Here is a 17,414-nt window from a genome sequence, read left to right on the forward strand (position 1 = left end):
CTGGACCCCAACAGATACAGCAATCTCTGACTACCTAATTGGTGAATAATCGTATCTTGTTTAAATGTGAATTTCTTTGATTACTGAGACAAATTAGTTTTATATGTCTCTTGGCCATTAGAAGTTGTTTTGTGAGCTTTATTTTCTTTACTCATATTTCTCCTGAGTGTTCATTTATTTTGTATTGACTTGGAGAACTTTTATATTAATCATTTCTGTTTTATTTCAAGCTCTTTTCCCAGTCTGTCATTTGCCTTTTCACTTTGCTCATGGTATCTTTTATCAAACAGAAATATTCTATCAATCTTTTCTTTTTCCTGTAATGACTTGAGCTTTCACATATTTAGAAAATCTCTCCAACTCAAGATTATAAAAATAAACACCTTGATATTTTCAGCACTATGTCCTTTATATCTAAAATCTTATTATATTTGGAACTTTTTGTGCAATTTAACTGATATATACCTGTTTAGTGACTTTCTACTTGTATAAAGCAAAGCATACCAGCATACACAGTTGTCTACAAACTACCACAGTCAACTCTTGAATCAAAGCTTATTAATTATACTTCATGAGCATTTACTTTTAAAAACATAAATATCATTCTAGGAGCTAATGCACCTGAATAGCTATACTGTTGCAATTTTGAACTATAAAAATAACTTCCAAAGTCTCCATCAGAATATTAAATGACATACTCACACTCAGTTGAATATGACTAAGGAAAGGGGGAAATGAAAACCCTCAAGGAAAAAAAGTTATTTCTCAAATGCACAGGAATTTGAAATTGGAACTGAGACCAAGACACTAAACCAGAGTTTCCTTGAACTGAGATGAGGATCTGAGCAAGGAAGTCAAATAGTTCCTTGGGAAGTGCTGTATGACAACTAGTCTGGAAACTAAAGAAATTTAAAACACTGTAAATCAGTTATTTTATATCTTACTAGAGACTGGAGAAATTATAAATGCCACTGCATAAATTAAGGTAAATGAGTAGCACAGGAGGATATATGTTAACACACTGCTTTTATTTTTAATTACTAACAATTGGCAAAGCACCCTTTCACAATCTTGTTCCAACTCAGGCTGAGGCTGAGCTCCCCCCACCCCGCAATGGCTTCTTCCTTCAATGCTGTTCTGGGTTCTGCCGGGATCACCCAAAGAGCCTGAAAATCTAAGCACTTGGTACTACACTGTACCTGCTACAAAGCAAGTGCTTAATATATCTATTTTTGAATGAATAACATTTATATAAGGACTTCTTTTAAGGGAAAAGAGGCAAATACGCCTCTCAAAAAGATTTTTTTTTTAATGATTTATTTATTTGAGAGAGAGAGAGACAGCGAGAGAGGGAACACAAGCAGGGGGAGTGGGAGAGGGAGAAGCAGGCTCCCCGAGGAGCAGGCTCCCCGAGGAGCAGGGGGCCCAATGCGGGGCTCGATCCCAGAACCCTGGGATCATGACCTGAGTTGAAGGCAGACGCTTAACGACTGAGCCACCCAGGCGCCCCTCAAAAAGATTCTTAACACACCCTGCAGTCCAAATAAAAATTTAGGTGCTATACTATTGTATATAGTGCATGGCAGAAAGAAGCATAATGATATGATGGGAGGGAAAAAATCAGAGCCTGGAGTCACTCAGACCTGACCAGCTCATGCAGTTAACTAGCAACGTCATCTTGCAAAACCCATGTAATCTCTCTGAGCCCCATTTTCTTCATCAATGAAATGGATGCAACCCATTCGTTCCTTGAGGGGTGGAGGTGAGAGATGTAAAGAACCTAGGACAGTACTTGGGACAAAACAGAGATCATCATCTTCATCATCATCTGGAGATTTCCAAGTAAGAAAGCACTGTGGAAAATGTAAAGCAAATTACTGAGAAGTGGCATATTAACAACGTTGGGAGGGAGGCGGGGACAGAGAAAGAAAAAACATTGGAATAAAACAAAACTATACAAAACCTGTAAGTTGCCATGCTCTTAAATCAGAGGTTTCACAGTGTATGATGACTCCATCCCAGAGGCTTGTGTTCCTACTACCTTTTCACTTGAGTACTTCTTTATTTCATTTCAAATCTTCACCATCAGAGTGAACATATTGGATGGGTAAAGGTCAAGCGCAAACATGAGCCTGACTGCAAACAAATTATCTCACAACCTAGGAGAAACCTAGGTTATGGTTTGAATGTGGTTACGGACCACATGGTTATGCAACCCTTTCCACATGACTTCTTTGTCAGTCTCTCTCTTCCCTCCATTCTTTCTCTGTCCTCTCCTCTTAGTCAGATGGCGGACTTTCTTAAAGGAACCTCTAATTTTCTCATTTCTCTCCTCTCATCTTTTTCTCTGCTCTACTTTTAGATTTTGACTTTTTTCTTCTGAGTTTTGCATTGTCTTGTGTCCCTTTTCCTATTTGACAGTTCTCTCTCCTCAAATGTCATGTAATCTTGGGCTGTCTATTCATATTTAAAAACAATGTATTAAAAAACTGATTGGAAGCTCTCCTGAAGATTTGTAGGGCTGCTAACTGCTGGACCTCACTACACAGCAAACTCCTCCAGTAGAAACGCCCAGACGTCAGCACTTATGGCTCTCTTCTCTTGGGTATGCAGACTCTCATCCCACTACACGTGGCTGCCCAGTGCTCCGGGACTGGACACAGGAAAAGGGTGCATTCAATGTGCAGATTTTCACTTAGTCCTCCTATTTTCAGTTTCATGCCTCATCCCTCCCCTTCTCCCCAAGCACCGAGCTTCACTGACTCTATTTCTTTTTTTTTAAGTTTTTATTTATTTAAGTAATCTCTATACCCATCATGGGACTCGAATTCATGACGCCAAGATCAAGAGTCACGTGCTTCTCCAACAGAGCCAACCAGGCACCCCTCACTGATTCTATTTCTAAAGATACTACACATGCCATTTCTTGCTGGGATTGTGGACGGGCAGCTGCCTAAGCTGGATGGAAGCAGGGACCAGAGGCTGTCCCCAACACAGACATCCAAATGTAGTCCCTGTTTTCAGTCCCTCCTCTTGTTGCATCCCCAAACAGTACCCAGAACCTAGCTCTATCTGGAGTTGGGGTGGGAGGCAGGACCCTGACAGGCCAGCTCTTCACTGGCCTCTGCTGCGACTCTGCTAAGTCATTTTACATTCCTCCGTGCACTTCCCATCTGTAGACACTGCGGGTTACAGGCATCTGCCAGGCTCATCAAAGATGGTTTGAGTGTCTCTTGTTCTCACACTTGTTTTTGAGCAATCTGAGATGAAATAATGGCAGAACAGTCTTTATGTTGCCATTCTGAATGGAAGTTATGGTTCCATTTTAGGAGCCTCTGCCTCCCTCTCTGATGACACAAGCATTTTATGAATCTCTTTTCTATCTAATTTCTACTAATAAACTACTGGGAAACCAAAACTCTTAATCTTTGATTCCAAGTAATATCACCCATTCTAAATACTCCAATAACTGAATGTCACATCTATTCCTTCAAACCGCAGGTCTGAGATTTACATTAAAGACCTGTCAAGAGTATATGCTGTACACATTCTAAAACACAAAGTCCTCTGTTTCTTGACTTGCCCCCACTAGCTTTTCATTCACAAGGTTCTGAGGCATTTTCCTATTTAGTAACCAAAATTATAAATTTGTAATAAATACATAAATTTTTGTTTTAGTTTCTTAGTGGTGATAAAAGCCTTATAGAGGATTCTCTGAACAGCTACCTGACATCCTGCTCATATCCTGTTCTCTTACTGGATGTACATGACTGCCATCAGATGTTATCCCTAACACAATGCCTAGAGAAGAAACCTGCACTTTACAAGCAAAAGAGAACAAGGAACTTTAACATCAATTCTACCTCAAGAAGTTTCTTACTTTCACGTAAAGCACGCCAGTTGGCCACTCTGAATTTTGTCCTTTCCATCACGAGGGTCCACTAACATACTGAGGGCACATCAATTCTCCCAGCTTCAACTACCACCCACTATCTTCACAGGTTCCAAATTTCTCCATTCCTGATCTTCAGGCTCCATCTAGTCCTCGATTACTGTCACCACAACATTTCCATTTGGATGTTTCCCCACCACATCAAACTCCTTACCGAACATTTTACCCAGTCCAGCTCTCCTTGACTCCTCATTTCTTTACTGGAAGAGAACCTACCGGAAACCTCTCTCTTCCCACATATTCAGTCACCAAGTCCCTTCACATTTCCTGCTAGTGTCCTTCCTCTCTCCCCCACCGCCACCACCCAGATTCAAGCCTTTAGGTAAGGACAGTAGTTTGGGAGCCACTGAACTAATCTACCTGCATCAAAACTCTATCCATGCAAAAAACTTCCTTCACCTTATGTCAGCTTTCTAGATGCTAATTTCTCACCTCTTGTTTACACACACACACACACACACTACTTGTCAACATGTTATACCCACACTCCCGCCTGCCCTTTTACTTTTTGGTCTGTCGCTGTTCATTCCCAGCAGCTTCAAGAAGTGTTCAGGTGCCCGTGCACACCATGCTCTTCTCCCCTGCACGCCTCTGTCCCTGTGATCCCATCCCCCCGTCTTCCCAACAGTAGACAATGATCAAGGGTAGCTGGCCACTGACTCCAGTGTCTCCTCAGCCAGTGTGGTTTCCCCCGACTCCCCAATGAGGATCTGAAGCTCTTCCTCTGGGGTTCTTTTTTTTTTTTTTTTTTTTTTTTTTTTTTTTTTTTAAGATTTTATTTATTTATTTGAGACAGAGAGAATGAGAGAGAGAGCACTTGAGAGGGAGGAGGGTCAGAGGGAGAAACAGACTCCCCGCTGAGCAGGGAGCCCGATGCGGGACTCGATCCCGGGACTCCAGGATCATGACCTGAGCCGAAGGCAGTCGCTTAACCAACTGAGCCACCCAGGCGCCCCACCTCTGGGGTTCTTTAATAGAATGTACACTCCTTTACCTACTGACTATAATAAATGCAATGATATTTTCAGCTACTGTGTCTGTCTGTGAGACAAGCAGCCTGTGAGACTCTTAAGGGCAACAACTGCTTCTTGTTACTCTTGCAGCCCCAGGGCCAAGCAGAGTGTGCACGTACTAGACATTCACTAGGTGTTCGCTGAACAAGTGGGTCAGACAGCCTCAACTACCCCCAAACTGTAAACTTCTCACTACCCACAAGCTGAAAACGAAATCCTTTCCATTATTTATACATTTATTATAAAATAATACAAGATAGAAAGTTAAAAATTACTGGAAATCTCACTGGTGGTGATCACTATACATGGTAGATAATGTCTACATCTGAGCAGAGGGAGGTGGCTATGACTGGGATGGACACAAGAAAGAGGCTTCAGGGGTAGGGGAGTTTTATTTCTTCACCTGGATGGTGGTTTCAAGGGAATTTCCCTTCGCATAATCCATTAATCCAAGGTTGGTGTTGTGTGGTTTTCAGGGACTGTTTTCTTTTACAGTATAATGTAATTATATTAGCCAAACTTAAATTAACAAACATATAAAATATGGCTACTTACCAAAACAGAATTCAGCCTTTGGCCTTAGCTTAGTTGCATCGCTAACCTAACAAAAAAGAGAAATGAGTCACTCACTTCTTCATATGCTACTATAACCAACTTTAAATGCTGCATGAATGTCCACATGTATGATTTCCCAATAACATGCATGTAGCACACAGATCTAAAATTAAACTTTAAAGACTACTGAAAAAGAACTGCAAATTAAACACAGAATATGGCTCCCAACTGTAAGATGTTTGAAACAAATAATACTTCCACGTTCTTTTTGAATAAACTTGTATTTATTCAAAGGAAACGTGAAAAAGTTGAAAGCAAACCATTAAGTTTTTATGTAACACATAGAAGAAATTTTAGTTTAACATAATTTTCAAAATACCTTCAGAATACTCTACAGAAACTATGAATTCTTCCCAAATTGCATACTTCCAAATTAGCTGTGAACCTTAGGAGAAAATGATGGTGGGCAAAGGGGAGATTGTGTATTTAATCAAGTCCCAAAATCCAGAAGGCATTAATCTGCAATGAGGAAACCAAAATGGCACTGGATCCTCTTGTATATTAGAATACCTTGGGATAATGGGGTCACTTTGCTAAATGTGCCAATGTTTCAGAGTGTTTCACCTTCTGAAACACCGAGCTGCACCTGGTTGCTGTTACCCCTTTAAATAAAGTAGCGCTCGTGGAAGCCCATTCAGGACTATCACCACCCTGCTGCCCAGTGTTAGAACATATCATTGTAGCATCTGTTTTGTACCTTCAAAAGGAATTCTAAGTCTGGGGTTCCTGACTGATCCCAACTACAAATTCACAGCTCTGAGTCACACTGGAATTTGTTCCAGGAATAAATTCTGGAAAAAAATGGCATGCCTACAGTAGAGTACAAACTGTACAATTCAAACTTCGGAAAGCTGTGGGACAGAGATGAAAGTCAACAGAAGCACACAGAGAAAGCTATATTTTAAAAGAGGAGCATAGGAGTTAGGAAGCAGATGGCCAATCAGGCCCACTTGCTTAGTTAATACTTTATTTTTAAAAAGAGTTCCCATTTTTAAAAAGACCAGGTTACAAATGACTGAAAAGATATAAGCATATGGGCAACCTCTCCCTCAACTGCCTATTCCTCATCATTGCACTGAGAGTCAAAAATGTCTAGCAGCAATATATTTACATTACAGTACACATATACTGTAAGCAAGCAAGAAGACAAGGGGTCTACAGTTTATTTTACAGTGGAATTCTATGCTTCCTAATAATAACTGCTATAGAATTCAAGCTGCAAGCTACCCTAAAGCATTTATTAAATGTCTTAATTTATAGGAACATTTGAGGTATACTTAAACAATATTTGTCTTTTGCAAATTAAATAATACGGTTTTAATTAAATAATAATAAAATGTTGCCCTTTAAATATGTAATCTTTGTTGTATAAGGGCTGATTCTTTTTGTTGTTGTCAATGAGAACAATACTGAGAACAAAGTACTTTATCTACAAAACTGTCCTTTAAACAGAGGTACACTTGTAAACCAGTTTTCTCCTAAGGACCTTTGCTAACAAATTCCAATATATGCATAATAGTATGCAAACACATATGACTTAATGCTACTTTTCACATCTCATAACTTAAGTCTCTACAAACATACTTTGTATAAAAACCCCACAGGTGTAGCTCCTCAACATCTCTATCTCAGTTCCCAAAACACCAATAAAATAAAGGGGGGAGAAATACCTGAAAATACCAAACCTAAATTTTTGCAAAGAAAAATAGTACTGCAAAAATTCCAGAAATATCAACAAACAAGAAAACAGAAATTAGTAGAAACAAAGTGAAATGAGGGAAAACCCATTGTTTCATCATGAAGATGGTTTTCTTCAAAATAAGACATAAATAAATAAATAAATAAATAAATAAATAAACAAGAAGTCAAAGGAAATGGGATTAAAAGTTAGAAACAGTTTAAATAAATAGACTTAGAAAAAATCTTTTCCAGATTTCCCCAAGATAGAACCTGTTAACTGATCTTAGTCCTTTTGATGTCTTTCTGATGTCCCAATCATAAAAGTTAATGTTAACTTTTGCAATTCGCCACATCTTACGAGTTAACCCCATATTCTTCCTAAATTTTATCAAAGAACTTCTTCCTACACGTAGTGACCAGGTACTATTTTCAGCATGATATGAACCCGAACATCATCACTAAATGACACAGAAAGGAAACTGCTCCTTTTATTCACACTCTCATTCCAAGGAATTTTAATTCATGCATGAATGTGAAAACAATATAGAAAAACTACCTTTGAAATGTAGGTAAGTTTAATGGCTCCCACACATGATGACCCAGAAGGTAAGTTCTGGAAACAAATTATTAATATATAATTAAAATCCAACATTAATTTATCTTATAACGTTCTAAACATACTAGAAAAAGTTAAGAAATTAGATTTTTTAATATCACAGTTTACAAATCAACTTTTTCAGTTCAAGTATTTACAAATCAAGCTGATAATGTAGATAACAAAACCAAACTCTATTGTGTTCCACCAAAATGCATTCTATAATTAAAAGGCTATTTTTATCATTGTGGCTAAACTTTTCTTTAAAAGCCGTAAGCGTAGGGTTGTGATACAGGATCATTTAGGGTTGTAGTAGAAAATGGTTGTTTGGGAACTTGAACTAAGTACCTAACTTACCTAACCTAAATTAAAAAGTAGCAAAGAATTTACACTGTTAAGAATTTGAACCACTAACGAAGGTTTGTGAGCATTCAAATTGTGATCAATCAAAATTGTACTTTAATATATCCTGTAATAAAATAAACTGGATGGGTTATAGAGAGGGAAGATAGAGGCAGGAACACCAGATAAGAGTCTGGAAAAAAGTAATAAAGAATATAAAAGAAAACTCTGATAGAAGATTTTAAAAGTAAAATTAAAACAATGTTAACTTTGAAAGTTTCCTCCACTGTAGATTAACCAAGATCAACTTTTTAACTAACTTTATAATAATGTACATTAAAAAGAAAATCTTTGGTTTTGTTTTTATGAATGATTAGGAGGTACGTTTCTCGGACCTCTCTATAAGCTTACTGGAAACAATTAATTATATGAAAGCCAAGACATTTCAAAGACTTAAGATTCCTAAACATAAACTGGTTATTGTTGACAGGGACAGGTCTTTTCAAAATTTTCACTCCCATATAAACTGCGCTGTTTTGCTTTAAACTATATACTATGTTCAAGCTTCTAAATATAAACAATATATATATAAAATAAAATTGTAATTTTTAAGGTATACTGTTAAATGGTTGTGTTCCTATATAAAATGTTTTACGTTTAGAGGTTGCTTTGTTGTTGCTGTTTTTAGTTTTGGATAAGAAAATGAAATGTTAAAATGTCTTCAAGACCTCCTAACTACTATCAAAGTGATTTTTCTCAAACACTGCTACCATTCCATTCAAAAGTGTTATTTTTCTCTTAAGTCCTCCAAAAATTTATTATTTTAACTAGCTGAATACAGTTCTAAGCCTTGTATGAGTAAGAGAAATGAGAACTATGTCATGGCCGCATGACATGAAGGGTCACAGATTAAAGAGTAGCACAGTACAGGGAAATATAAGTAGGTGAGAGATAAAGTTGAATATTCAAAATACGTAGTTCCTATGGATCAGTATGATTACTGCCAAATTCAACTACAAAAAAGTAGGTTTCAAAATCTGTTCCCTGACGGTGAACAAGAAATAATCAACTAGTGACGTTTTAAGATAAAAAGGAAAATGAGCCATTTGTTCTTATGAGTTCCTACACTCTTTTTGCCAAAAATACTTTTTTCAAGTTTCTTCAAAGTCACTCCCTGATACAGATACTCAATTATTTAATTCTCCACCATTACCCACACCCTCAACAAAATACAGAAAGCTCCAAATGGATCCCTAGTAATACACTAGAATGGATTTTTAAACCAATGGTTAGTGGTAAAGAAAGGAAAATAGAGGAAGATGGCTCCCTAAGGACAGGTGAGCCAAACTGATTTTCTTTTCGTTATCAGGGTTATTATGATCAGTATCAGTGTGTTACAGCACCGTAACATAAGCAACTAGATTGAAGCAGATGAAACTGTCATTTTTTAGTAGATCAAAATGGTGGTATATTGGCAATTTCATGTGGTTCAACCTAACATAATAATCTTAGCAAGACATTTTACTAAAGCTTTCATGAGGAAATATAAGTCTTAATACATTTAAAAACGACACAAAGCTGGTGTACTGATGGCTAATCCACTGGCTGCAGAGTCAAGATTGTAAAAGGTTCTTATCAGTTAGAATGAAGAGTTAAAATTATTAAGAACCAAATAAAAAGACAGATTTAAAATTCTGTACTACATTCATAAAAACCAATGTGTTAATTACACCATGGAAATCTGGCTTTTAAAGAGTTTTTGCTGGGGCACCTGACTGGTTCGGTCAGAAGAGCAAGTGACTCTTGATCTCAGGGTCGTGAGCTCAAGCCCCACGCTGGGTGTAGAATCTACTTAAATAATAAACTTTTTAAAAAAAAATTGCAACTCTTAAAACAACAACAACAAAAAAACAGTTCATGTAGAAAAAGATCTAGCTGAGTGCAAACTTTAATATCCACCCTCCCTGCTACAGCCACAGTGACCTATTCTCCACACAGGCCACAGCCTTCCTTGCTTGGACTTCTTTGTCCATGCTATTCTTTGAGCACTGGAATACCCACTTCTCCATCTCTTGGCCAAAATCGTATCCACCCTCTGGGTCAATTTTCAATGCTACTACCTCCATGAAGACCATAACTCTGATTCCAAATTCATGTTTCCTTTAGTGTAATACAGATAGTCCATTTTGTGCTCACCTTCTTCTAGCTCTAAGTGGGAAGTGCTGATAAAAGGAATTCTGAGGGAAGAATCTATTATTATGAAGAAAAACAACCAAGGAGCTTTAAATACAATTTGGGAGAATCCATATATATCAGTCCACCAGGTCTTGTAAAGAGAGACAAACCAAGAAGAGCACAGGCCAGAATGGTCATAAAGGGGAGAAATCTGATTTCTATTAAAAAATAATAATAATAAATAAACATGAACTTTTGATTTCTGCTGACCTGTTCCTTCTTCCACTGACTCTGGCCAAGTAAATTAAGGTTATTAATCATTATAGGTCCATAGCCAGGCTACTACCACCCAAGAAAGGTGGTTACACCCAGAGATAAGGGAGTAAAACAGTGTCAGTAAGCTCTATAAGGATAAGGATGAAGAGTAGACAGTTCCTAGGGAAAAAAGTCTCAAAGTCAGCACTCAAATAATCTACACTGAATTAAAATACAAATTATCCTCCAAAATTTCAAAGGCTGTGTCTGGAAAAAGGACTAAACTTACTTTATGGAGAATCAGAGGACAGGGTAGTATTAATGCGGAGCAGATACAAGGAAATAGATTTTGGCTCACAGAGCAAATAATAATTAAAGTGTCTCAAATACCATAAGTACTTTTTCATAATGTGTAATTCAAACAACAGCTAAAGTGAAGATCAGGGACAGACAGGTTTCCTGCACTGAGGAGGAGGTGGAATTTGTACTAAAGTCCCTAACAACTTGAATTCCATATAAACAAATATAAATGCATTAGTACATAAATATTTTGTCTAACCTGAAACAAGTACAGGGTGGTGAAGAATACTAGACTGGTTGTCAGGGGATCTAGTTCCTTCTCCATGAAACAGAACAAACCTCCCACCAGTCCCCACTCCTCCCTTGATTCTAAGTTCCTCACCCACTAGACAGGATCAGCTTGGACATTTGCTAGGGACTCATCCTTGCAACATCTATCCCAATTGAATGAAGAGATTCACCGGGCGAGAAAACTTAAAACTACTCGACAGATGATCTCTAATCCAAGGTTTTTCACAGATCTAAAACAGGGATTCTGATTTTTAATTTATGACATTTCCCCAATGATTTGAAAGGCAACAATAAAATCAAAGTGCATTTCAATTTATGAATGACAGCTGACATTCAAATCTGCTGCTACAAGATGAAAAGACTACACGTGTGTGCAAGAGTGGCAACTAGCTCAGTAGTTTCTTTACCAAAAGACAGCAAGCTCTATCCTAGAGACAGTATCTTAAATTTAAATGATTTCAGAATTTTTTACCAGAGACAGCATTTCTCTCCCCACCCCGGGGGGGGGGGGGGGGGGAGGGAACGGACATATATGCATGCACAAATTTTTATTGAATAAACTTAGTTTCATCTTCTGAAATTCAAGTAAGACAGCAGGAGTTGAGCATGCAAGACAGGAAGAATGCAGCCAGTAGAATTAAATCTAAACATACATTTTTTGGGAAAACAAATCCTAACAGCCATATAGTATGTTAAATATTTTAATAACTAAAATTCTTGTGTGCTTTTGAAAAAACGCTAACCAGCTGGATTTTACAAACCTGTGGATTATCCATGTACCATACAAAACTATCTTCTCTGGTATCCAGTATGAAGTACCTTCGAAGAAATTTCCCACTGTTTTCATTTTCCTCAATGTCTAGAAAACCACAAATACGATTCTGACGATCCACATAAGGCATTTCTGAGCCTGAACATTACACTGTAAAATAAAAACATTTGACAGTAAGTATTTCTCAGTGGACTTCAAACATAAAATGTGCCATATACAATTTATTTAACAAAGAGCCTACTTCCCAACATGAAGTGGTGATGTACATGTGAATACGTACAAAGCATGGGCAAAACCATTTTTGAAATTAAGATTATGAGTGGTTACTAAATACAACTATACACATTGATTGGAACAAAGGAGAGCCATTCACCTCAGCTGAATAACTGACCTACTTTTTTCCCTAAACACACCCAGATGAGCCAAAAAATTAGCTATCCAAACTTTAATTTCCTCACTTATAAATTGAGATAATCTACCTTTCAGATTATTCCAGAATATTTTTAAATTCACAGAACAACAATAGCTAACACTTACTGGCCACTAACTATATGCTAGGCTCTGTGCAAGGTTCTTTTCCACGCATTTTCTCACTGAACCCTCAAAATGACCCCATGAATAGGAATCACCATCCCCATTTCACAGATAAGAGACTCAAGGCTCATAAGGGAAAGGGACTCTCTAAGATTAGAGAACTAGTAAATAAATCAAAACATGAACCCAGATTCTTGGGCTCTAGAGCTTATATCTTAACATCTATACCACACTCTCTAAAACTCTTCGAATTGCTAAAACTAAAATGAATCAAAGTAAAATTAATTAACATCATGAAAAAGAGAGATAAGCAGGCATTATGTGCCTCCTGATGAAGACACAAACATCACCTATGAAGTGAGCATGTAACAAAAAAGTTTTTATCTGAATCGGATCCAGTCTCTAGATCTCCCTATGTCAAACCACCAATTTACAGGCAATAAAAAACGCAGAGGAACATAGTAAACTGCACCACGGGGGTTCAATCAGCCAAAGCCAGACTGTGGGAAACAGCAGGACAAACAGCCCAGTTTCTTCAGTAAATAATTATGGGGGGAAAAAGGAGGAGAGAAGGGAGAAGTTATAGATTAAAAGAGACTTCAAAAGCATATCATATTCTGATTCTTAAAGTACTAAAATTTTTGTTGTACTGATTAAAAGTTAAAAACCATGACTTGAGTAAAAAGCAGTTCCCAGCCATTTTTTTCTCTAGAAACTGTAGATATGTGACTCCTTCCTGATGGATGCAAATCTGCAGACTGTTCCTATTCCAACATCTTTTGGCAGGCTGAATTTATATATGTAACTAGTTCTTCATTTAAAGTCTCGAGGTTGTTTCACCCACAGTGAAAATTCAATTAGAACACATCCTGATACACTGCATATTTAAATCACTATTCTATATGCATCCAGAGAAATTAGACACACCAAAAATTTTTAAACAAAATTATCTAAGGTCATGTATGTGTGTTATTATAAATCTGGCACTTAGAGGAGATAATTTCTTTAATGAACTTACCCAACATTTTAAAAATTTCTTAAGTGTAATCAAAACTTGAAAAATTAATATACTATAATAACGTATAGGCATATCTCCTTTTATTGCACTTCACAGATACTGTGGTTTTTTACAAACTGAAGGTTTGTGGCAAACCTTACATGGAGCCAAGTCTACTGGCACCATTTTTCCAACAGCATCTGTTCACTTGGTGTCTCTGTGTGGCATATCAGGGTAAGTCTCACAATACTTCAAATCTTTTCATTATTATTATATTTGTCATGGTGATCTATGATCAGTGACTATGACTCGCTAAAAGCTCAAATGATGGTTAGCATTTTCTTAGCAAGAAAGGGTTTTTAAATTAAGATATGTACATTGGGGGCGCCTGGGTGGCTCAGTCGTTAAGCGTCTGCCTTTGGCTCAGGTCATGGTCCCAGGGTCCTGGGATTGAGCCCCACATCTGGCTCCCGGCTCAGCAGGAAGCCTGCTCCTCCCTCTCCCACTCCTCCTGCTTGTGTTCCCTCTCTCACTGTCTCTCTCTCTCTCTCTCTCTCTGTCAAATAAATAAATAAATAAATAAAATCTTTTTTAAAAAAAGGTATGTACATGTTTTCTTTAGATGTAATACTATTACACTCTTAACAGACTACAGTATAGTGTGAACGTAACTTTTATATGCACTGAAAAACCAAAAAATTCATTTGACTTGCTTTATTGTGATATTTGCTTTATTGTGGTAGTCTGTGGAGTCTAACCCACAATATCTTCCAGGTATACCTGTATCCACAGTAAAAACTATCCACTTGAGTGGTGTCATGAGGATAGACACACACCAAAGGAATAATATTGAGACCCCAGACAAACCCATACATCTATGGCCAACTGATTTTCAACAAAGGTACCAAACATCATGCAATGGGGAAGATTTGGCCTCTTCAAAATATGGTGCTGGGACAACTGGATATCCACATGCTAAAGAATGAAACTGAACCCTTCTTCACACTATATATGAAAATTGACTCAAAATGGATTAACAATCTGAATATAAGATAGCTAAAACCATAATACTTTAAGAAAACATGGAGGCTGATATTCATGACCTTGAATTTGGCAATGGATTATTAGATATGACAATAAAAATATGAACAACAAAAGAAAAAAAGGCTAAATTGGACTTCATAAAAACTAAAAGCTTTTTTTTTTTTTTTTTAAGAGACAGAGAGTGTACAAGCAGGGTACAGAAGGGGAGAGAGAAACTTAAGCAGACTCTGCACTGAGCTGGAGCCCAATGCTGGGCTCAATCTCAGGACCCCAAGATCACAACATGAGCTGAAACCAACAGTCAGATGCTTAACCAACTGCACCACTGACATGCCCCAAAACTAAAAGCTTTTTTGCATCAAAGAACATCAAGAAAATGAAAAGAGAACCTACAGAATGGGAGTAAATATTCACAAATTACATATCTGACAAGGGTCTAATATCCAGAATATATAAATAGCTCTGACAATTCAATAACAAACAATCCAAATAAAAAATAGGCAAGGACTTGAAAAGTCATTTTGCCCAAAGAAGATACACAAATGGCCAAACAGAACCCAAAAAGATGCTCAGTATCATTGGTAATTAGGGAAATGTAAACCAAAACCACAGTGAGATACCACTTTATAACCACTAGGATGGTGATAATTAAAAGAAAGGAAAATAACAAGTGTTAGCGAAGATGTGGAAAACTGGAACCCCCCCCCACATTGTAAAACGGTACAACAGCTGTGTAAAACAGTTTAGTAGTTCTTCTAAAGTTGAACACAATTACCATACAACTCAGCATTTCCATTCCTAGATATACACCCGAAAGAAGTGAAAACAGGTACTCATAAATATTAATTGCAGCACTATTCACAATAAGCAAAAAGTGGAAACAACCCATATGTTCATCAACAGGTGAACAGTTAAACATGTGATCTACCCAACACAATGGAATATTATGCAGATACAGAAAAGAATGAAGTACTGATATAATAATCCAATAAAAAGTCTGGCAGAATATTTTATAAAAATTGAGAATATGATATGATATGTATTTTATGATATATATTGAAATGCACATGACCTAGAAAAGCCAAATCAATGTGGTGCCTAGGCAGCCCAGTCGTTAAGTGGCTGCCTTAGGCCCAGGTCATGATCCCAGGGTCCTGGGATGGAGCCCCGCACCAGGCTCCCTGCTCAGCGGGGAGCCTGCTTCTCCCTCTCCCTCTGCTGCTGCTTCCCCTACTTGTGCTCTCTCTCTCTGTGTCAAATAAATAAAATTTTTTAAAAAGGAAGAAAGAAAAGCCAAATCTACTTCCCAAAAGAACAGAGTAGGATGACTTACACTATTTGATTTTAAGACTTACAAAAAACCTACAACAATACAGTGTAGGATTAAAAAAAAAAAAAAGATATAACAAATCAGTGGAACAGAGAAGCATCCAGAAACAGACTCTTACATATTTACTGTCAGTTGATTTTCAACAAAGATGCCAAGGCAATTCCATAGGGAAAGGATAGTCTTTTCAACAAATGGTGCTAGAACAATTAGGTATTCATGTGGGAAAAAATGTAACAAAATTAATCACAGACCTAATATAAAAGCTACAACAATAAAGCTTCTTAAAAAAAAATAGGAGAAAGTGCTCATGACCTTAGGAGTACACAAAGATTTCTTAATTAAGACACAAAGAGCATGAGCCATATAGTAGTTGTTATATTGCACTTAAAAAAATTAAAAACTGCTCTTTGAAACACACTGTTAAGAAATCAAAAGACAAGCCACAGAATGAGAAAAATATTCAGTACATATAGGTCTATCAAATAACTGATATCCAAGAACAGGCAAGAAATTATTACAATTCAATAATAAGAGAAGCAAACAAACAGGAAAATGGCCAAAAAATCTGAAGAGACAAGTCAATGAAGATACAAATAGTAAACGAACACATGAAAAGACGTTCATGATCATTAGTCAGAAAAGTATCGCAAATAAAAACCGTGAGATACCACAACATACCTGATAGAATGGCTAAAACAAAAACAACCCAAAAAACAACAAAACCTGACAATATCAAATGCTGACAAGAATGTGAAACAAGTGAACTCCCTCTCATACATTGCTGGTGAGATGCAAAATGGTACAGCAACTTGGAAGAACAGTTTTCACAGTTTCTCATAAAGTTAAACATACCATTACAATGACCCAGCAATCCTACTGTGAACTGAAAGATGTGTTTGCACAAAAATCTGTACAAATGTCTACAGCAACATTATTTTACTGGCAAAAAGCAGAAACAACCCAAATGTCCTTTGACCAATAAATGAATAAACTGTGGTATAACCAATACAATGGAATACTACTTAGCAATATAAAGCAACAAACCACTGATACATACAACATGAATAAATCTCAAATCTGTTTGGCTAAGTGAAAAAAGCCAGACCAAAAAGGCTATTGGGACAGTGAACAAATCAGTAGGTGAAGGCAGGGGTTGGCTTCAAAGGGTAATATTTGTAGTGATGAATGTTTTGCATCTTAATTGTGGTGGGATACACCACTGCATAATGAATTCATCAAAACTCAGGCCTATAGACCACAGAATAAACTTTAGTGCATGCAAGTTAAAAAACAAAACAAAACAAACTACAGTGATTAAAAAAAACACCAGAATTGCTAAGGCTTGAGGGGCACCTGAGTGGCTCAGTCGGTTAAATGTCCAACTCTTGGTTTAGGCTCAGGTCATGATCTCAGGGTTGTGAGATCGAGCCCCACACAGGGCTCCCTCCACACTCAGTGGGGAGTATGCAGGAAATTCTCTCCCTTTGCCCCTCCCCTCTACTCTCTCTCTCTCTCAAAT

The 17,414-nt window shown here is 37.2% G+C and overlaps 1 protein-coding gene and 1 long non-coding RNA gene across 8 annotated transcripts in view; both read right to left on the bottom strand.

Moving 5' to 3' along the window:
* Positions 1–17,414, bottom strand: part of PLEKHA1 (pleckstrin homology domain containing A1) — a 61,442-nt gene that overhangs the window by 26,907 nt on the left and 17,121 nt on the right. For all 7 annotated transcript variants that reach the window (XM_078077027.1, XM_078077028.1, XM_036070240.2 and 4 more), the window contains 3 exons: positions 11,980–12,140; positions 7,817–7,873; positions 5,521–5,566 (listed from right to left, as the gene is read on the bottom strand). In XM_078077027.1, the coding sequence (XP_077933153.1) occupies positions 5,521–5,566; positions 7,817–7,873; positions 11,980–12,120 (244 nt within the window). In that variant the 5' untranslated portion in view covers positions 12,121–12,140. The remainder of the gene's footprint in view (positions 1–5,520; positions 5,567–7,816; positions 7,874–11,979; positions 12,141–17,414) is intronic.
* LOC118521593 (uncharacterized) lies at positions 1,010–5,502 on the bottom strand. Its single transcript, XR_013449582.1, has 2 exons — positions 4,911–5,502; positions 1,010–4,674 (listed from the first exon to the last, which is right to left on the bottom strand). It is a non-coding gene; the product is annotated as an uncharacterized LOC118521593 (long non-coding RNA).

Source organism: Halichoerus grypus, chromosome 7 (genome assembly GCF_964656455.1).
Source record: "Halichoerus grypus chromosome 7, mHalGry1.hap1.1, whole genome shotgun sequence".
Classification (NCBI taxonomy): Eukaryota; Metazoa; Chordata; class Mammalia; order Carnivora; family Phocidae; genus Halichoerus; species Halichoerus grypus.